Source organism: Bufo gargarizans, chromosome 4 (genome assembly GCF_014858855.1).
Source record: "Bufo gargarizans isolate SCDJY-AF-19 chromosome 4, ASM1485885v1, whole genome shotgun sequence".
In the NCBI taxonomy this organism is placed as follows: Eukaryota; Metazoa; Chordata; class Amphibia; order Anura; family Bufonidae; genus Bufo; species Bufo gargarizans.
This window is the reverse complement of record NC_058083.1, coordinates 184,706,797-184,729,803: the sequence shown is the minus strand read 5'-3', so window position 1 is coordinate 184,729,803 and position 23,007 is coordinate 184,706,797. Positions and strand designations below refer to the sequence as shown.

Below are 23,007 nucleotides of genomic sequence, written 5' to 3'. Positions count from 1 at the left end.
GTGGTTGGCCACTTTCTTACTTCTGTTGATGGATGTACATAAGATGCAGCGGCGGACTGGGAACTTAAAGTGGCCCTGGAAAAAACCTAAAAAGTGCTCCATGTTGTAGGTGTCTCCAAATTCACAGAAGGCAGAGCAACACACGTAGGTATGGCCAGCAATAGCTTAGCGCAGAGCAAAATACTGCCCCAGCAGAACCAAATACCGTAGCACAGCATAAAATACTGCTCCAGCAGATTCAAATACCACAGTGCAGCATAAAATACTGCCCCAGCAGAACCAAATACCGCAGTGCAGCATAAAATACTGATCCTAGCAGGACCGAATACCACATTGCAGCATAAAGTACTGCCCCAAAAGAACCAAATACCTTAGTGCAGCATAAAATACTGCCCCAGAAGAACCAAATACCGCAGTGTAGCATAAAATACTACCCCAGCAGAACCAAATACCGCAGTGTAGCATAAAATACTGGCCTCAGCACTAGGGTTGTTTCGGGTATTGAATTTTCGATACCCAATCGATACTTTTGTCCCGCTATCGATACGATACTGGGATTTTCCTTTTATCGATACTAGTCTGTGCTACTGCACAACCCTGTATCAGAGAACATGGATTGCACTTCTCTCAGCGCGGCCATGTTCCCTCAGCCGCACGGGGAGAAGGAAGCAGTCTCTCCCTCCCCCCTGTGCTTCTGCCACCAATGGGAAGGAAGAGGAGGGGAGGACGCACTGCGCCACCAATGATAACTAACGTTTAATACATTACAAATACAGCCAGTGGCAGAAACACATTGCTGGCACCCGACCTCTGACAGGGCACTGCGATCCGCGGCAATTAACTCCTCAGGTGCCACACCTGAGGGATTAACTGCCGCTGATTGCGGCTCCCTGTTAGAAGTCGGGTGCCGGCAATGTGTTTCTGCCACTGGCTGTATTTTTATTAAACGTTAATTATCATTGGTGGCGCAGTTCGCCCCCCCCTCAGTATTAAAAACATTGGTGGCACAGTGCGCCTTCCCCCTCCCCAGTATTAAAAACATTGGTGGCGCAGTGCGCCCTCCCCCTTCCCCCTCCCCAGTATTAAAAACATTGGTGGCGCAGTGCGCCCCGTCCCTCCAACCCCCCAGTATTAAAATCATTGGTGGCAGTGGCCACAGGGTCCCCTCCTCCTCATTGGTGGCAGTGGCAGCTTCTGATTGGAGCCCCAGCAGTGTAGCATTGCAGCATAATATACTGCCCCAGAAGAACCAAATACTGCAGTGCAACATAAAATACTGCCCCAGTAGAACCAAATACTGCAGTGCAGCATAAAATACTGCCCCAGCAGAACCAAATACCACAGTGAAGCATAAAATACTGCCCCAGCAGAACCAAATACCGCAGTGCAGCATAAAATACTGCCCCAGCAGAACCAATTACCACTACAATTTCCCCCATGCGGCTCAAGGACTATTCAGTACCTCGGGAATATATGACAGATGGTGACTGGGTATTAGTAATATGGTCCTGGATTCATTGCAGTGTCTGGGGCTAAAGGGTGCATTCACACGACCGTTAGTGTTTTGCGGTCCGCAAATTGCGGATCCGCAAAACACGGTTCCCGTCCGTGTGCATTCCGCAATTTGTGGACCACACATGGCCAGCGCTATATAGAGAATGCATAAGCTTGTCCGCGGACTCATTAGTCCAGGCACTATTATAGCATTACCTACTGTGTGGGTAGGCTGGGGCTGCGCAGCGATCTTGACTGCATACCTGTTGCACAACCTAAGATCACTATGTAGCAGTACAGTCATTGAGCTGAATGATGTCTCAGTGTGACTCACAAGGTGCCATGACACCAGAATTGCAAGAAATCTGACACTGCTGGATATTTTGCAATTTTTGGATTGCCTTCTCAGTAGCTTGCGAGTTGCACTGCGACCCCTATTTGGTTCAGTGGCTGCACAGCGATTCTTGGTGGCACGACAGGTGTTGCAGCCAAAATTGTTGTGCAGCCTCAGCTTTATATTGTGGTAGCACTAAGTTGTAATTAAGACCCCCAGCCCCACAGTCAGACTACGTATACACTGAGACATAGCTAGGGGTTCAGCACAGCAGGGAGGGAGGGGGGTTGGGATAAAAAAACATCTGTAGCTGGAGTGTACCCCCACCAATGTAACATCACAACATGACCACTAACAACACCATTAAATAACTACTGGATAGTATTACCATACGGCTACTGAACAAAACACTGTGCAAAGACAAATAGTACCACTGTACAACTACCACCAGATAGTGACTGGATATTACCACCATACTGTTACTGAAAAAAATACACTATACATATTACCTCATACAGGGATAGATATTTGTGTTACGCAAGCATACTGTATAAGTGAATAAAGTGCAGTACAAATCAATTCACATACAATTAACGCATGTGTTCTTTGATTGGAGTCATTCACTTTTCCCATTTTTTCCACCCTGACCAGACCACCATGATGACTTCTTCCATTCACTACTTGTCTCTGCAGAGTTTGAAACAGAAAAATATTTTGCTCCTCACTTTTCCAGAATCCTCCCTACCTACCCCTAGGGTTGGGCGATATACCGGTATTACGATATACCGCGGTATTAAAAAAACGGCGATATGGCGATATCGACGTTTCCTAAATACCGCGGTATTTTGTGACGTCATCAAAGCGGTCAGCGCACATTGTGCGCTGACCTCTTCTAAACGTGCGTCCGCCCGCCCCTGCACCTTGCATAGCGCTGGGTAACATTACTTCCTCTCGCTCCTGGCCTGCCTCCTTCTTGCTCCGCCTCCCTTAGTCAAATCTCCACCCACCATCTGACGTCGTCATCCACCAGTGCCGGCTCTGTGTGTGGCGAACTGGCGATCCCCTGTGTGAGTACTGGTGTCTCTGGAGAGACTTTTTCTGCGGCTGTCTCACTAGTGTGTGCTCTGTCTGATGACGAAATTATAAACCTACTACTTCCTGCAGCGGCCGCCCCGACTCTCCCTCCTCCTCGCTCCCATAAGACCTTATTATAACGCTCCTTGTGGCCCCCTTATACAGTGTAACGCCTCCTTGTGGCCCCCCATACAGTGTAACGCCTCCTTGTGGCCCCCCATACAGTGTAACGCCTCCTTGTGGCCCCCCATACAGTGTAACGCCTCCTTGTGGCCCCCCATACAGTGTAACGCCTCCTTGTGGCCCCCCATACAGTGTAACGCCTCCTTGTGGCCCCCCATACAGTGTAACGCCTCCTTGTGGCCCCCCATACAGTGTAACGCCTCCTTGTGGCCCCCCATACAGTGTAACGCCTCCTTGTGGCCCCCCATACAGTGTAACGCCTCCTTGTGGCCCCCCATACAGTGTAACGCCTCCTTGTGGCCCCCCATACAGTGTAACGCCTCCCTGTGGCTGCCCCCATACAGTATAACGTCTCCCTGTGGCTGCCCCCATACAGTATAACGTCTCCCTGTGGCTGCCCCCATACAGTGTAACGCCTCCTTGTGGCCCCCCATACAGTATAACGTCTCCTTGTGGCTGCCCCCATACAGTGTAACGTCTCCTTGTGGCTGCCCCCATACAGTGTAACGTCTCCTTGTGGCTGCCCCCATACAGTGTAACGCCTCCTTGTGGCTGCCCCCATACAGTGTAACGCCTCCTTGTGGCTGCCCCCATACAGTGTAACGCCTCCTTGTGGCTGCCCCCATACAGTGTAACGCCTCCTTGTGGCCCCCCATACAGTGTAACGTCTCCTTGTGGCTGCCCCCATACAGTGTAACGCCTCCTTGTGGCCCCCCATACAGTGTAACGTCTCCCTGTGGCTGCCCCCATACAGTGTAACGTCTCCCTGTGGCTGCCCCCATACAGTATAACGTCTCCTTGTGTTTTTTTTTCTTTTAAACGGGCATTTATCGCGATATATATCGTTATCGCGATAACTTTTTTAATATCGTTATCGTCTGAATATTTTTGATATCGTCCAACCCTACCTACCCCTACATCAGCCCATTTTGCTGATACCCCCTAGGAAGAAACAATGTGAACACCCTTTAATGTATTAATGTCCCCCAGAGTCTCCCAAAGTAATAATACCCCCTTAGTAGAAAATGCCCTATGTGGCACCCTACAAAGTAAGAATGCCTCCTAACTGCCTTAGAGTAGAATAATTGGCTGTTTTACTGGCTTCCCAGTGAACTGTTTGGTTGGCCATTAAACAAATGGAAGTTTCTAATCCAGTCCAGTGCTATTAGTACATTTTACATATGTCAGAAATGATTAAATAATTGTTTCTGATCTCCCAAAGGTTAGGTTTGTCTTTTCCCCCTGTTCCCATTCTGTACAGTATGGACTATGGAGCAGAAGGTACACACACTTGTGTAAATAGACAATCATAAATGTTAAGGAGCCCTTCTTTTTTACAAGTTGATTGAGGGGACTGTAGAAGGTAAAGCATATCTGTACCCACTGAATAACCCTCAAAACTATGGTTTGGGGAATCCTACACCAATTGCACGCCGAATGTACATAATAGCTGGTTGGCCAAGAGACACACGACCACATCCAAAACACCTTATTAATGCAGGAGCCTCAGGAGGTGCCGCATGGTACTTATCAGTCAATTGGCTATGATTCTGGACCATCCTTTCTGGTGAGAAAAAAATAAATCTGAGGACCTATTATAAGTTAATGGAAATTATCATACACTTCGCAGATCCTATAGAAACAGAACCCATGAGATCTGTGTGAACAGAGTTGTTTTTACAGCATCTACATAAGTTGAAAGGTTTTTCTAATACCCTTTAAAGAGGTTTTGTGAGCCTTAAAGCAACCTCCAGTCCAAGACAAAAATCTGACTATGCATAGTTAACATAGCAGGAACTCTTTTTTTGGAACACCGGTACCTTTGTTGCAAAGTCGTGGTCCCTGACTCCTTCACAAAATGGCGTCTTTTCCTTTGGAGATGCTCTCAACAAGTATAAGGCTTCCCCAATGTCCTGGAATGAACCAGTGCTGACGCCTGCAGGAGAAGACGCAGATGGGACGGACAAGCGCCATTTAAGAAGGAACGATTTGAGGGACCAGAACTCACCAGAGACAACGTGATTTATAATTAGGGCACCAGGTATATTCACTGCATATTTTGCATGTTCAGTGAAATTTTAGTTTCGGACTGGTAAAGGGGTTGTTCACCATTTTCTTATTGATGATCTATCCTTTGGATAGGTCATTAGCCATCTGATTTGTGGGGTTCCGACACCTAGTACCCCTGCTGATCAGCTGTGCTCTCAAACAGCTGATGGGGGGGGGGGGGGGGGGCAGGTGTTGGACCCCTGTCGATGAGATGCTAATGACCTATCCAAAGGAAAAAAGGAGGACAAACACTTTAAATAATAGGGTAAGGAGGCTCTAGATAGCTTAAACTGGTATTGATAAGCCCATCAGTATCAGATCGGTGGGGGTCCGACACCTCACCCCCCACATTCAGCTGTTTCAGATGGTGCTTGTAACTCCAGTGCTGCTCATCTTCACTTCAGTCCTGTCCACTACACAATGAATGGAGCTGGGTAGTTCTGGCTCTGACTTCCAATGCCAGAGCAGGGTGTCAGACCTACCCAATCTTATCTTGAGGATAGACCACCTAACCCAATTTGACTTTATGCTTACTTAGACATAAATTCTTTGTTCATTTCCTATATATGATTTTAAAACGTAAAGTCATCTTGGTACAAATTCTGACTTTTAAGCAACTCTTCAAGACCAGTGACCTTCAGAAATCAGGCTGGTGCCAAGATCTTAAAAAACTGATTGCATTTGACGTTCATGAATTATGTATACTTCCTTTAGCAACAAATACATTGGCATTTGGAATCTGTTTTGTAGAACAGTTTACAATGGCATTGTTATTAGCTGTATCTCTCAGGTCATTTGTGGTGTACACAGAGTAAAGATGGAAAAGATCAGCACTCCTTAGGCCCCATTCACGCAAGTTTATTATTACCAGCGCAGATGGCGCACCAAAAAGCTGCCAACAGAAGTGCTGAATCTGCCTCCCATTTGTTTTCAATGAGAGGCCACACTGCACTTCATGTGGCTTCATGTGGCCAAGATGGACGCCGCTATAACCAACAGGAGCTAAACCTCGAGCGGGTCCCTGACATTCAAACTGAAAGACGACGGGAGAAACCAGGGAGGATTTAGCCTTTGCAGAATCCACCATGTGAACTAGCTCTTGCAATGTAAAATCATCTTCAGATAATAAGCTGAAGCTGCATATCGTACTAGAATGCTAACATTTGGAGAATTACATAAACCCTCATTGTCTGAAATGCATTAGCCTCCAGGCATCCTTTTTGTATGGCTTCCACTTGGGAAGTACTATTGGTCCAGTTAGGACATTTTCCTGTGTCTCTGATTGTATAGAGGTTTACTGTATTTCCCAATCTTTTTACCATTGGGGAACATCTGACAATAATTTTCATCTTAACCCTATTTGGGGACCCTATTTGACTACCCCATGCCTGCTGTACAGTTCTCTACGTTGGAACTATCATCCAGATTTTAAAGGGTCCAATCACATTGTTATGACACCAGCTAGTATCCATAGAAACCCCCTTATGTGCAGCACGGACAGCAGCTAGACGGGCTAGGAGTGACTCAATAATGTCCTGGTAGGTTCCCACAGGTATCTGGAGCCATGGTTACTGCAGTGCATCCCACAGCTGATGGACTCTGGAGATAGGATCCATAAAGCAAACATGGTGATCGAGATGGTCCAACAGATGCTCAATTAGGGGGCCAGGGTAGTACTTGGAAGCCATGCTCTTCAAACCAATGTTGGACATTTCTAGCCGTGTGACATGTCGCATTGTCTTGATGGAATATGCGATTCACCCCGCAATCAGCTTGTATGGGTGTACATGATCTGAAAGGATGAATTCATACCCAAATCATCTGAGAGTTCCTCCCACATGGATGAGTGGTCTGAGATGAATGCTACAAAACCATTCCCCAGACCGTAACTCTGCTACCACCAGCTTGTGTTCTTCTGGGAATGGTTGCAGGGTGTTTGTTCTCTGAAGTTTTTCTCCTGGCACTCCATCCATTCGATGAAGCAGAAAATGTGACTTATCGAAGATGGCAACACTTAGCCAATCAGTGGAGGTCCAATTCTCATAATGCAGCGAAAATTGAAGCCTTTTCTGATGATACAACTTCATTCGCAGAGGTGCAGTGACCGCCTGTCTGATTCAGAGCTCCATATACAGTAGGGTTCGCTGAACTGTTGTAGACACATCTGGTAGCCTCCTGGTTCATTTTGGCGGTGAGCTGCTCCTTTGTAGCTTGTTGGTCAGTCCACCCTCCCACACCTTGGTAGCCAACATTCACCTCTTATATCAATGGCACGTGGTGCTCCTCAGTTTCCACATTGCTTATTCACAGCGGTGGAATTTGTCCACTCAGGATACACTTTCACCACAGCGGCACGAGAACAGTTCACAAACTGCGCAGTTGCAGAAATGCTGCCGCCCTTAGCCCAAAAGCCAATAATCATCCCTTTATGCAACTCTGATAAGTTGCTCTTACCCAAAACAGCAATGACGGATCAGTGAGAAGACAGCCTATCGCACACGTTATATACCCACCAAGCCATGTGACTTGCTGCCAATGTCGAAAGTAGGAAGTGGTCATCCCATTTCATCTCCACACAAGCACTCCCTATGATACCAGCATTTATTACACCCCAGAAGGGAGATACGGATTCTTTAGATTTTTCGGTAATGCCTCCTGGAATTCATAGTAAACATATGTCTGCAGTTTATGGCGGAGATGTTTGTTTTACACCTCCATACGCAGAACTTGTCTATAAGGCATCATCGTTTTCTGCCATATTCATACTTTGAATATCATATATTTTAGGTCTTGCAGCAACAATTGTCAGGCCGCATGCACTCGCTTGTACACAAGGGGGTGATTAAACAGTTAAAACCACTCCAGTGCAAGGTTAACTGGTTTTACATGATGTCTCATCAGATGGCTGCATTTAGGATCAGTAAAGATGGGAGCAGCTCCTGCAAGTTTGGAGACTGCGTCCGATCGCAGCCTCTGCACCTGCAATGTAACATAGAAGACTGGGAAAGCCTTTATGCCTCCCTCGGCTGAAACCTGTGATTGTGTCTCTAGATATTGCCTGTAAGATTCGGCGCTGGAGTCAGGACCTCTATTATGTGGGTGGTAGGTATGATGATCAGGTCAGCCTCTCGCCGGCTAAGAGACCCGCTGATGATTGCTACCTGCAGAATATGATAGAGGTCCTGGCTCCAAATCTGTAGCCTTATGAAGTGCACACAGGTAATATATCGAGACACAATCATAGTTCTTTTGCTCTGTACAATTTTGTGCTTCCAGTCTCTGGTATTTCGCATTACGTAGCATGGCAAGAGCTAAAGAGTTAATCATTCAGAGGTCCTACACCCCAGTCCTGTTGAGTTAAAAAAGGAAAACAATGGAGGACTAGAGGAACAGCAGAGCCCCCATATCAAAGAGCACCTTCTCTCCTGCTGATGCAGCTGCTCCGTTTCATCCAGAGAAAGTTCATTTTGGTACCTTTTAGGTCTAGTACAAAGAAACGGATACAGTCGTGCGATTGGACCCTGAAACTGCCCTATTCTCAGGAGTGGTGGGGGTTTAAACGCCTGCACTGCTTTAAAACCGGAGATATAGAAATAATAAATATGGTCAATGGGGACAAACCACCATGCCTAGAACGTAACCACACACAAGAATTGAAAATCCTGTTTTCACTGATCTGGGTGCCGCTCTACAACACAAGTGTCTTTGAGGCTACATGCACATGTTCGCGCAAAACACGGATGTCTGCTGTGTGCGTTCCGCAATTTGCAAAACGGGTCGCCCATTTTAGAAATGCCTATTCTTGTCCGGAAAATGGAGAAGAATAGAAAGGGTTCTTTTTTATTATTTTTTTTTTGCAGGGCCACGGAATGGAACAATGGATGCCGACAGCGCACGGAGTGCTGTCTGGATTTTTTGTGGCCCCATTGAAGTGAATGGGTCTGCATCTGAGCCGCAAAAAATGTGGCTTGGATGTGGACCCAAACAACAGTCAGGAGTTTTGGCAGCTTTGGCTGCTGCTGTAGTGACTAGCTATCATTTAAGATACATTGAAGCATGCAGTGTGTTATTGGTATTGTTAGATAATCGCTCCTCAGGTTTTACGCTACTCTAACGGGGAGCCAGTGACGCGCTTCCTCCTTCCTGCGCCTCCGGAATCCCGCCTCTGTGCAGGAGCGAAGACGTGGCCGGTGTCCTCGTCTCCATGGAGACCAGGGGGCGGGGAGGACCCGGCCACGCATGCCTCCTCAGCACGGCCGGCGTCCTCCTAGCTGATGTTTGAACTGAGCGCCGATCATGAGTAATAGGCGCTCAAATGGTTTGGGCTGGACTTGGGTCACGTGACACTGGCCATGTCACGTGACTCACTTGTTCTGGTCACAGGTTGCCTGGGATTGGTCTAGTTACCCTCACCAGCTTTCTTTATATATTCAGACCTTGCATGTTTTTGACCTCGACCTCGCTACCTCCATTTGTATTTGACATGACCTCCTGGCTTCCGACCTCCACTTTGTTTGTGATCTTGCTATTGTGTTTTTCCCTGTGTACTGCGTGACCTCCTGGTTTTTGACTTTTGCTTCCCTGACTCTGTTCACGGTTTTCCTTTGCTTTTAGGCCCCTGCACGTATTTAAGCTAGGGACTGCCGCCAAGTTGTACGCCGTCACATAGGATGGGTCGTGCAAGTAGGTAGGGACAGAGGTGCGGGTGGAGTCCCTTCCCTCCGTGACAGCTACATCCAGTAGGGACAGGAGGACAGTGTAACATGGAGACTTTACCGATATTTGTGTGTGTCCAACTAATCTCATGCTGTGAACTGGGCGCTGGTAAATGTCAGGTCGTGGCAACAATAAAATGGCATAATTTGGCATGGAGAGGACTTGATGGGCAAGTGATCTTCTCATTACTTTTCTGGGGGAAAAAAGGACCCCCATATGTGACAGAGCGCAACCATTCTCTGACTGATGGGGTATGATAACCTGCACAGAAGTCCATGTTAGGTTTCACCCACATTGTCCGTCAGGAGCATTTGATGCAGATTCGGTCAAAAACTGGAACGGAATGCTGTGTTTTCTTGTCAGGTAAAATGCAGTATTTTTAATGGAAACCAGATCCTATTACAGTCAGTGCGGCCATCAGGTGGTGCTCCATTATTTGATGGAGACAAATGTTCCATTATTTTAATTGTTCTACTTTTATAATGAACGGTTTTGTGTTAATTATAATTTATTTTGTGCCATTAAATGTTTTGCAATTACAAAAAAAATGATAATATAAGGCTCTGTTTACAGTAGCGTCTTGGCTTTAATTTATAATAGACGCCATCATGCTCTCTGACTTGACATTAATGGGGTTTTTCATGTCTCCAATGAATGTCGTCAGTGCTGCAGACGGCACTAATTTTGCTGTCAAACATCCTGAAAAGATCGACAGCTAAAAAAGCAAGTGAGAACAGACGGCATAAACAGAAAATGTCTTTTGTGTGTGTTTTATTGCTTCCAGTAGTGTTGGTCGTAGTCTTAAAGGGGTTGTCCACCCGTTAATATCGATGACCTATTTCAGGATAGGTCATCAATATCTGATCGGTGGGGGTCCGACACCTAATCAGCTGTCTCTCCATGCGAGTGCTGCTTCCCTTTTATTACACTGCACTTTGTCTCAGATGTGCAAGTACCCGCTCCAAGTACTTAGCAAGTGCGTTATGGAGCAAGTGCTTGTAATTACACTACGCCACCGCTCCACAGGTGCTGGTTGTCAGACCCCCGCCGATCAGATATTGATGACCTATCCTGAGGGTAGGTCATTAATAGTAACAGCTGGACAGCCCCTTTAATTTTTATGACAGCAGTGGTAGATTTTAAAGGTCTTGTTTTCCTTGCAGGCTGTAGACCAGTGATGGCGAACCTATGGCACGGGTGCCAGAAGCGGCACTCAGAGCCCTCTCTGTGGGCACCCGCACTCTGGAAAAAGTCAATAGTGTACAATATGCCTTAGACTTTTCCTGACTTTTCAGCACAGGCGCACTATGAACAGCACAGGCAGCGCACTGAATGTAGGCAGGCTATTATAGCTAAATAATAAAGTACATAGAGGATATTCCATATTGGACTATAGTATTCAGGTTAAATTTCTTTGTTGGCACTTTGCAATAAATAAGTGGATTTTGGGTTGCAGTTTGGGCACTCGGCCTTTAAAAGGTTCGCCATCACTGCTGTAGACTGTTTTATGGCAGTCTGCCCTCTGCATCCCCTTTGTAAACAGTAGTCTGTAGTTTGCTGATAGATTCTCAGGGTATCCTGTACTAAACTTTGTTGCCTCCAGCTAAACTGATAAAAGTGTATGGTCTCCTGCCCACGACCTTATCGGTTTTATGGTCTGCAAGATACGGATACTGGCTCTGTGCAGCCAACACTTTTCTCACACTGTTCTAAAATGTCCGGCACAGCAACATGGAGGACGTCCGTGTGCTGTCCTCATTTTTTGCGGGCCTATAGAAATTAGTGGGTCTGCGTGCGGTCTGCAGAAAATGCGGATGTGACGTGGACCGACTATACAGTCGTGTGTATGAAACCTATGTTTTAAAGGGAGTCTGTCACCTCCATATGGCCATATACAGTGCTTACATTGTCCTGTCGCACACCTATACATGAATGTAATGGTACCTATTTCCTTACACTTGCAGAAGCTGGAAAAACGAAGTTTAATTCATATGCAAATTAGCACTCGCAAGTGCCCAGGGGCGGCGTTCACTGTGCCTTATTTCATTGTTACTCCGCCCCAGCCTCTGCTTATGCCCGCCCTCCTATTCCCTTGCGTCATCCTTCGGCCGAGATCTCGCGCCTGCGCACTGCCTCGCCGGCGCATGCATACTAGTTGAAGCGATGCCGACAGTGGGCATCGCAGCGCGCATGCCCCGGCGAGGCAGTGCGCAGGCGTGGGATCTCGGCCGAAGGATGACGCTGGGGAGGAGTAACAATGAAACGAGGCAGAGCAGCCTGGGCTCCTACACAGTGATCGCCGCCCCTGGGCACTTGCGAGTGCTCATTTGCATATAATTTAAACGTTGTTTTTCCAGCTTCTGCAGGTCTAAAGAAAATAACGAAGGTATCATTACATTCATGTATAGATGTGCGACAGGACAATGTAAGCACTGTACATGGCATTTCCTTTGTGCTTGGTATAGACTACTATACAACAGCAGTCATTATGCTGGTTAGGTACTGCGTACGCGGTGTCCTGTTGTATTATTTTCTATATTGTGTGAAGACGCACTTGAAATTACAAGCTCTTTAAGGCTGGACAAGGATCCTTCTGCAGAGCTGCGCTTGGGGGTTTATTAGACTGTATGATACTAGCTATTTTCAGCTCACCTTTCATGTGAGGACACGGCAGCTGCGAGATCCTTATGCATAAATGATTTACTGGCATTTTATTTCTCCTGCCTTGGCTCAGTTTGAGATATATCTATGACAGAAAGAAAATCAGTTTTGAATGCAGTCACCTCTGTTCATACAGCGATCAATGATGAAGCGAGATTAATGAATTAAGAGTCATAGTGCTGTTTTGGGTTGTAGATTGAATCTAGTCTGGCGTTGGGCCAGCCCTCAATTTATTATGCTGGTTTGTTAATATTTTTAGTTCTGGGGCATCTGAATATAAAGGGCAATTTTAGAAATTCCAATTCCCTAAAGCTTTTTTTTGGCAGTCAGACTAAGTACTGTATTAGACTCTGTTCTCTGTACCCCACTGCCCTAGACAGAGGTTGTTGTGAAGGAATTGCTATTACATGTACTTTTATGTATCTGTAGGTTTACCAGAGAAAAACGTACTTACTAACCCAGGTTTAAATGGATATAAAATTTACGTTTTTGATACAGGTCAGACATCAAATAGAGGATTTTCGTCAGGACCTTGATCTATTAGAAAGGAGAATGAAAAGGACTTTATCTAATTCTGGACAACCGAAACGTACAACCTCTTTAGGGCTCTTTCACACTAGTGGATGCAGTGCGGGTAATCCGCTGCGTGAGAGAGAGCCAAGCCCCGCTATGGACAGCAGAGACACGGAGCATTAACATGACTGATAATGCTCCTTGCCTCTCTGTCATCTTTTTACTGCAAAATCACACTGAGATAAAGTTGTCACCTTGATTTTGTAGTAAAAAGATTTTCGCCCATGATGTGTGTGTGTGTGTGTGTGTATATATATATATATATATATATATATATATATATATATATATTTATAAAAACGTTTAACTTTGCTTTTTACTTTTTTTAAGTCACCCTGGGTGACTATAACTGGCAATTGTTAGATTGCCCATTGTGTTCATGGATGGCTATATAGCCATCATTGAACACTTAATTTTTAATACACTTAGTGGCCTGTATTGCTTGAGGCTTCGGTCTATTAGATCAATGTAACTGGGGAACGCTGTTACCAGAGTGGAAGCGCGTGGCTTCTGCTTCCGGACTGATCAGATGCCGTGGTCACATCTGATAGAAGGTCCTCAAGGGTTTACATGGGCTGGCTAGTTTTGGGCATTGGGGGCATATAACTAGGATATACCAACAACGCCTGATAGATGCATTTCCCACCTCTGGGGCCCACACCTATACTTAGAATAGGGCCTACAAAGTGCCAAAGGGCGCACTGGACATGCGCAGCTGCTCTCCATTCATTCCTATGAGAGTACTGAAAATAACCAAGCGGCAGAAGTCCCATTGAAATTAATGGGAGCGGCCACCGCTCTATTCACTTCTTTGGGGTTTATGGAAATAGCCGAGCCAGTGCTCCAGCTATTATCGGCAGTCCCATAGAAATGAATGGGAGGGTGGCCGTGTGCGGTGCGCCCTCCGGCACTTTTCAGGTTCAGGTCTCACACCTATCTGACATTGGGGCATAGCAATATACCTCCAATGCCCCAGATGGAAACCAGGAGAACACTCTAGCTGTCACTCAGAGGGGAGTTGCTATGAAGTAGCTGAATGCAGAGAGCACTTCACAATGAAGCTACGCCTCCTGGGCACTTGCTGGAGCAGAATCTGGCAGAATAAAAGCTCATATTGACTAATCCTGAAAATAAAAATGCCACAAAAGAAATGTGTGTACTGCTCTTCCCAGCCCTCGCCTAGTCTTGTGAGCAGTTCAGCAAAGTCAAAACTGCTGACAGACTACCTTTGATTATTGTATAATGCAGTTATGCAAATCTCTTATATACAATTGCCCTGACTTATCATTCATTCATTCCAGAACTCTGGCATCAAAAAGTTGCAAAATAGGGCTTTTGCGACTTTTTGCACTTGCACAAAAATTTAGCAACTTTTTGCATTTTTACACTACTCCAGTTTTGTAACGCGGGTCACTGAGAGTTTTTGAAAAAAATCGCAATCTCACCAGTAGTAGGGTGGAGTAGGAAAACCGGAGGAGCTTCTCTAGACAAAAGTGTTCAGTTAAAGAATAAGATGGATTTATCATGTGACATTTGATAAAGTACTGCAACGACTCCAATGACTTCAAATATTCCCCTCATGATAACTTCCCTGCAATGTATTTCATCATTCTGCTGCCCGTCAGTGCATGAAAACGTCTTTCAGCCTCTAACTGTCGACAACAATGTACCCATTGCGACACAGTAAGGGGAATGGTTTGGTAAAACAGTTATTTTCCTCCCAGTGTGTGCTGCTGGGCTGGTTTGCAGCCAGGTGGGGTCAAATACCGGACTGGATTTTAATTGCCGGTCCGGGTTTTTGGTAGCACCTGGCTGTCCTTAAATAGGCAGCTGTGCTCAGCAGCAGGATCTCTGTGTTGGGATCTGAGGCTTAGTGCCAGGTTGGAGGTCCCTATCTAGCAGAGCGAAACCCCACATTGGTGGAGGAATGCGGGCAAGTGCAGTGGGGCAGGCATGATCGCCGAAGTATTGTTGTTTTTCATTATTGCTCCGGGCACAGTTGTATGTCTTGCATTAAACCTGATAAATTTCAACCCGTGACCCTCGACAAAATGGAGGCCATAATGAAGGCTCTTGTGGAGGCTAACCAGCAGTAGCGAGAAACCAACCTGCAACAACGGGAGGCTAACAGGCAGCAGCAAGAAACAAACCAGCTGCTGTTACAACACATGATGGCTATACAGACGGCAGGAACATCCCAAAGCGTCCATGATGTCTGGAAAGCGGTCCGTGCAGAGATCCCTAAGATGACACCCTTAGATGACGTCGAAACCCACCCGGGATGTACCCACTATGGGCCTGGCTCACTTTTATTTAAAATGATCCCCATTTCTTAGCTCTATTGTTTGTATGTATAATGGTGTGCAGCCATTTTCTTTTTTATCAATCATGTTTGCCTTATGGATATGCACCTGTGATTCTGAAAGTTCTAGTCTAAATCTTTTTGTAGTAATAATTGAGGGTAGCGCCTCTTTTAGACTGAACAATGCCCATCTACCTGGGCCTTCTGAGCAGAGTACTTATGTAGATGGTTCCTACACTGCCCTGAAAACTGTAGGCTTAGGTAAGTCCAAGAGAGGCAGTATATTAGTGTTAGGTACCCATCTGTGGAAGCCGCATTGTCAGCGCGCTCATGTTCCCTCAGCAGCAGAGGGGAGAAGGAAGCAGTCTCTCCCTCCCCCTGTGCCGCTGCCACCAATGAGGCGAGAGGGGCGGGCGCACTGCGCCACCAGTGATAGGACGACCTTTTTTATGGGTTTGGACTTAGTTAAGTTAGCAGGACATGTAGAGCGGCGCTCAGGGATCTCCCTGCACCTACTATTATTCCTGGGCGCCGCTCCGTTCACCTGCTGTGCCCCAGTTACAGTCTCCTGCTCCATATGCTAATCACTACTATCGGAGCGATGGGCAGGAGACATCAGCTTCTCTCCTATTATTAACGAATACGTCACCCAGATGCAGGAACGTATGGAAACAGTGTTGCCCCTTGTAAGAGAGCATATGGAGGCAGCTCAGCGAGCTCAAAGTCTGGTCTATAATCGGCAGGTTCGGGTCCAGATCTTTAACACGGGAGATGCGCAGACCGGAAGGACGGATCCAGCACTAATACATTCCTATGGGCATTCAGGACAGTGTTCCGTTTTTTGGGCCGGAGATAAAACCGTAGCATGCTGCGGTATTATCTGCGCCCTGAGCAGTCAAAAAGACTGAACAGAAGACATCCTGATGCCTACTGAATGGATTACTCTCCATTCAGAATTCATGGGGATAAAACTGATCAGTTCTTTTCCAGTATAGAGCCCCTAGGACGGAACTCTGTCGGAAAAGAAAAACGCTAGTGTGAAAATACCCTTACCCTATCTACCAGAGCGAAACCCCACATTGGTGGAGGAATGCGGGCAAGTGCAGTGGGGCAGGCATGATCGCCGAAGCACACAGTGTACGAATAGTGAGAAACATTACAATCCTTGACATTGCACTAAGAAGATACTAATATTATTGGCTTCCTATGATCTCTAGTGTGTGTGTCTGACATTGGGAGATTAGATTGTGAGCCTGTGTATATTAACAGTCTTTGCAAGAAATCTTAGACTAAAACCTTCAGAATCGCAGGTGCATATCCATGAAGCAAACATAATTACAAAAAACTAAATGGCTGCACACCGTTATATATACAAACAATAGAGCTAAGAAATGGGGGTCATTCTAGATAAAAGTGGTACAATACCGACTATAAATGAGTAATGGAAGCTCTTAGCGCTCATACGTGTCGGGCCCATCTACCAGGCGTCAAGGTGGCTTCCGCAAATGGGTCCCTATCACTAAATATACTGCCTCTCTTGGACTTACTTAAGCCTACAATATTCAGGGCAGTGTAGGGAACCAGCTACAAACGTACTCTGCTCAGAAGTCCCAGGCAGATAGGCGTGTTCAAAAAGAGGTGCTACCCTCAATATATTGCAAGAAAATTTAGACTAGAACCTTCAGAATAACAGGTGCCTATCCATGAAGCAAACATAATTACAAAAAAACATAATGGCTGCACACCGTTATATATACAAACACGTTGGTGGACTGGCCATAGACCCTACAGAGAAATTTTCTGGTAGGCTGACACCCACTGGGGCAATCTGAGCCTTCCTTGCGGCTAACAGTCAGTATTTCGTTCTGCTGGGGCGGTATTTTGTGCTGCACTGTGATATTTAGTTCTGCTTGGGCAGTATTTTGTGCTGCACTGTGATATAGTTCTGCTGGGGCGGTATTTTGTGCTGCACTGTGGTATTTGGTTCTGCTGGGGCGGTATTTTATGCTGCACTGTGATATTTAGTTCTGCTTGGGCAGTATTTTGTGCTGCACTGTGATATAGTTCTGCTGGGGCGGTATTTTGTGCTGAACTGTGGTATTTGGTTCTGCTGGGGTGGTATTTTGTGCTGCACTGTGGTATTTGGTTCTGCTGGGGCGGTATTTTGTGCTGCACTGTGGTATTTGGTTCTTCTGGGGCGGTATTTTATGCTGCACTGTGATATTTAGTTCTGCTGGGGCGGTATTTTATGCTGCACTGTGATATTTAGTTCTGCTGGGGCGGTATTTTATGCTGCACTGTGATATTTAGTTCTGCTGGGGCGGTATTTTATGCTGCACTGTGATATTTAGTTCTGCTGGGGTGGTATTTTCTGCTGCAGTGTGGTATCGAATTGGTTGCTGTGGGCAACTAAGCCAGTTCTACTTTACACCAGATTGATAAATCTCCCCCTTAGAGTTGACTTTCTATCGCCATCAGAAGATGTTGATACACTATCCCCCCCACCTTGTCTGAAGCCTTTGTGTACACATAGGCCTATAGTCGATGTAGACTTGTGCTGCAGGGATAGACACTTTTGTCTAATGCCATACTGTTGGTTGACTTACTTTCATACAGAATTTTACAGTAGAATTTGGGGCAAAATGTTGCATCTTAGGTCACGCCAATTTCCAACCCTTCCTGTTAAACCCCACGTTCCTGTTGCGCCACTTTTTAGACAGTTTCTAGGTACAGACACTTTCATAAATCTGGGCGGTAGTATGTAAATACTCCCTGCGGGTAACCTTTATGCATTGCCTATCGAATGCAGTACAAGTGTATGAACTGCCTCAGTATATCCACGTGTCGGATATATCAGTGTATCCAGTCAGTAGGGTTGATGGGTAGAGAAAAAGCATCCTCGATATTAGGCGGTACTTGTATGTCCTATCTAACCACAAGTCACACAGGGAAATATACCTGAACACTGTGTATCAGTAACCGGTATTCTTCTATCCCCTTAGGCGCTGAGAGGAGCCATTTCTGCAGCAAGCATGAGCAGTGATTTCCTAGTTCCTCCCGCAAAGAGTGGGAACTCCGTCAGATTAAAAGCCAAGTGAGTACAATGCCTCAGATGATCTGCCACTGCTGGTGGCAACATGGCGACATTTCATATATTTCAATGGAGTCGTAATACGACATGCTGCAACTGTGACGTGACAGTGGCAAAAAAAAAATCCTACTTGGATGGATTTTTTGTGATTTTCACAGCTGCAGCATGTCGCGATGCCATTGAAATACATTAAATAAGACAGGATGTCACACGACACATGTTGCTGTATAGCCATACCCTATTCTGCATATTGTAAGCAAACTGCCATTGATTTAAATGGATCTTTTCTTCCAATGGACCTTTGTTTAGCTTATTGTATCAGTATCGGAAGGGGTATAATTACTCTGTAGGGATTGCGGAAATCAGTAGTGGTCCAGGATCACAGACTTGACCAACGTGATCGTATAGGGGGACACATCTGAAGACTATTTTCTTTAGATTTCTACTTTAAAGGGGTTCTTTGAGAATTAGGAAAATGAAAATACTTAAATATTACTTCATTATAAATATATTCCCAAATACCCTACATCAGTGTTGTGAAGTAACTTATCTTCCTATGTGATTAGGTCAGGCTTTGTGTGTACTAATAGTTCAGTGGCCATTTTATGTCCCCTAATGATTGCTCCCAAACTAGCCATTATAACTAATGAAAGCTATTTGGGTATATATTTATAATAAAGTAATATTTACGTATTTTCATTTTCTTAATTCCCGGAGAACCCCTTTAAAGGACACATCTAGGCAAATGGCTAGGAGCTTTCGCTCCCAAAACCTGACTTCTCTGCCTGCTTCCGCCTGTTCAAGTCATCACAGACATCAGTGCCTGCACTGGAAATTAGCTTTAAGCCATATTCACACAACTGTATTTTTAGTCCGCATCCGATCCACATTTTTTGCGGATTGGATGCGGACCATTATTTTCAGTGGGGCTTCAAAAGATGCAGACAGCACAACGTGTGCTATCTTCATCCGTATGTCTGTTCCATAGCCCTGCAAAAAACATGACCTATTCTTGTCCGTTTTCCGGACAAGGATAGGACATTTCTACAGGAGTTAAAATCATGGCTGGGATCCTGTTTTTTGGATCCATGATTTGTGAAACGCAGAACAGATACGGTCATGAGGCCTTAAAGAGGTTGTGCAAGAATTGGGAAGGGGGATGGGGAGTCCCATTCTGTGGGACCTGCAAGGGGAAGCTTACTTACCTTCTTCCCGGTGCCAGCTCTCCGCTCCGTCTCTTGCAGGCATGCAATGCTCCCCTGGGCTCCAGCGATGTCAACATCTGGTTTGACACTGCTGCATCCAATCACAGGTCGCGGTGGTGTCATGCTTTCCTTGCGTCTTGACAAATGGTCACAAGGGGAGCCTGACACTGCCCTGGCCTGCAATTGACTGCTGCAATGTCAAACCGGATGTTGACATAGCTGGAGCCCAGAGGAGCGTTGCAGGCCAGGAGAAGAAGGAGCCAGGAGCCGGCCCAGGAAGCAGGTAAGTAAGCTTCCCTTTTCAGGTCCCGCAGAATCGGGAGAAGGAGGGTTGCCAAAACCCTCATTCTTGCACTACCCCTTTAAAGATCTTCAAGGCCAAGCAAGTAAAATGTTTAGGTTGAGTTACTTTTCAGGCTACCATGGATTTTCCTGAATGTTGCCAGAATTCTTGTGCTGGTCTCATCTGCAGTGTTTGTTTAGGAATATCAGAGAGCTCCGGATGGAAAGCCTGCAACTTCAGAGGCAAAACCAGGAAATGGAACAGAAACTGAATCAATTGCGTCAAAGTATGAGTAGAGAGAAAGAAGAAAGGGGGTGAGTAAAGAAAGCGCCTGCTAATACATCCATCTATACATTCCATGATGGATACCTCTGACGTATCCAATGTATAGCCATTGGCCACAATGCAGGGGCCCTATGTATAGGAAAGCGCTGTCTGCTGTGCTTTCCTTTACAAGAATACCACGTAGCAACCCAACGGAGGCCAAAAGGGCACTATTATGGCTTTGTAGCGTACGCTATTCGTTACTGGGAGCAGTGCGTCAGTAGCCAGGCGCAGCCACTTCTCAGTGTACGGCGCTGTGTGGTCCAAGTGCTGCAGCTTGTAAAAACAGCTGATCTCCGGTGGTGCTGGGACTTCTGAGGTTGATAACCCATCCTAAGGGTAGGTCAACAATAGATAAGGAGGACTTGTCACCACAAAATGCAGCACAATCTGCAGGCAGAAGGTTATAGAGCAGGAGGAGCTGGGCAGATCCATATACAGTTGTGGGGAAAGATTCAGTAAAACTTGTAATCTGTGTGTATGTGCAGATAACGCCTCCTCCATGGCCAATGAAACAACAGATATAAATGTAGAGGGAGCATTCATTCCATGTCCGATCCTCATATTCTTATTTTTTGTGGAGTGCACGCAGACTCTATGGGGCTGCAAAAAATGCATGCAGCACACATAAGCCATCGTTATGGTGTCCCCATACGTGCGGCCGTCCCACAAATTGTAGAACATGTTTTATTCTTGTCTGTTTTGCCGACGAGGATGGGCCCAAAGAAAGTGTGGGGTGCACACGGCCGGTATTTGCGGACTGCGAAACAGGTATGGTCGTTTTACTGAATCTTTTCCCACAAAACTATATATAAATCTGCCGAGCTCTTCCTGTTGTATGACATGCTGCCTGCAGCTTGCATTGCGTTTTGCGGTCCTGGTCCTCCTTAAAGCGACACTGAGCTTTCAGCAAACCTTGCATTAATCAATAGTAAGGCGTGTGTACATGAGGAATAGCACAGTTTCTGGCAATTATATGACTAGCATTTTTTAGCAGTTTTCCTCTATGTTTGCAGTGCTCTCAGACATGGTGGGTAGAGATTTGCTGCCATCCATGGCACCAGAGGTCGCGCTACATTTTTTCCGAAAGAGTAAAAATACTCCTCTTACCGTTTTTGAGGAGTATTTTCAGCCGAAGGGGAGAACGAAAGTTGAAGTAATCAATATATATAATACACAGGTCTAAATAATATTAAGAGGCTGCTATTTATGCAGGAAACCGTTACCAGTCTACTCTAGAATTGTCTTCTATACATAAATAGCAAATTTAGGCAATTTTACATTTCTGAAAATTTTTGTGCAGTTTAAAAACTCGTGTCTTCTCCATCATATTTAAAGTATAAAGCAGCCAAAATGGCAAATTATCAGTGCTCTGCATCTACAGTATTACATTGGCCCATCGGCACCATGATCATCCCCACAATGGGGGATCTGCTGTGTAGATCCAGTGCCCACACATGAGATGACCGAGCAGCGCAGAAATATCTTTGCTGGGATGATCTATACAGGATACACAAAGCACTGCTTTAATATGATATAGACTGATATTAAGGCAAATACACTGACTCACCGATCACTGCACCAGCAGGCCCTGGCTAAGCAACTGAGCCAGAGCTTGCACTAGCAGGCCCTTGCACTCAGCCAGAACGTGCTGGTGCAGTGATCAGTTAATCCACAAGCTCTTGCTGAGCACCTTAGCTGGAGCCTGCTGGTGCTGTGATCAGTGAGTCCTCTGACTCAGATGTTCAGCCTCTGGACTCACTGATCACTGCACCAGCAGGCTCTGGCTGAGCACCTAACACAGGGAGAACACAGGAGAGCTTAGCATCGTATTTTACATTCCGGTCTCAAGACTCCGAGAGGTATGATGACCTCTTGTGTGGGAGTCACCTCCTCATCTCTGATGTCGGCAGCTGGCTCCACAGTCAGAAGAATGCATCCACGCTGCACTCTAAGTGATCCCATTACCCCGGTGCAGAGCAAAGATCAGTGCTCTGCTTCCATCCACAGCTCCTTATGAGCTTGTGCCCAGACATCAGTTGGCCTCCTCACGGGCTGCATTCCCGTCTCCATTGATCTTTCCTCTGCCAGCCACTAGTTAGCCTACACAGTCAGGGACACTGGAGCAGCATGGAGAAGCAGAGCGCCGAAATTGGCCAATGAGTAGCCTCCCTCCCTTATAACAAGCTCCTTACTTGCTGCCAACCCTTCACCTGCGAGTAAGGAGCTTAGCTATTGGATGTTTTGGGCAACAGCAGTATTGCTGTGCTGCCCATGAGATTCACAGCGTGCAGTGCGCTGGTTAACTACATGGAAAGCCTTAATGCGTATTCATACACATTAGCCTTTTTTTAAAGCGTAAAATTGCCTGAAGAGACGTCTATGATGCTTGTACAGGCGTTATCGCGACCTCTGCATGGCACACACTGAAAGTAGAGGAAACTCTCCTTCCTAACTGCCTCACTATCACTTAAAAGCAGCCCCAGGATAATGGAGGACATTACAGAGATGTACTGACCTGTATTGTTGTGAATTAAGCACTTGTGCAGAGGGGAGGACTGATAACAGGAGAAATAGACATTTCTCCCTGATAAAACATATTACAAAGTTTCCTGCAGTTGTGTGAAAAATTAGTGACCATTTAATCCTGGGAAACCCCCTTAAGTCTTATGTGTATCCGAGCTCTCTGTAACAGGCCATACGTTTGAGAACATGATC

The 23,007-nt window shown here is 46.0% G+C and overlaps 1 protein-coding gene across 1 annotated transcript in view; it reads left to right on the top strand.

Moving 5' to 3' along the window:
* ZBBX (zinc finger B-box domain containing) overlaps window positions 1-23,007 on the top strand; it is a 216,478-nt gene that overhangs the window by 9,518 nt on the left and 183,953 nt on the right. The window contains 2 exon segments of the mRNA XM_044291843.1: window positions 18,389-18,480; window positions 20,166-20,279. Of these exon segments, the coding sequence (XP_044147778.1) occupies window positions 18,419-18,480; window positions 20,166-20,279 (176 nt within the window). The 5' untranslated portion in view covers window positions 18,389-18,418.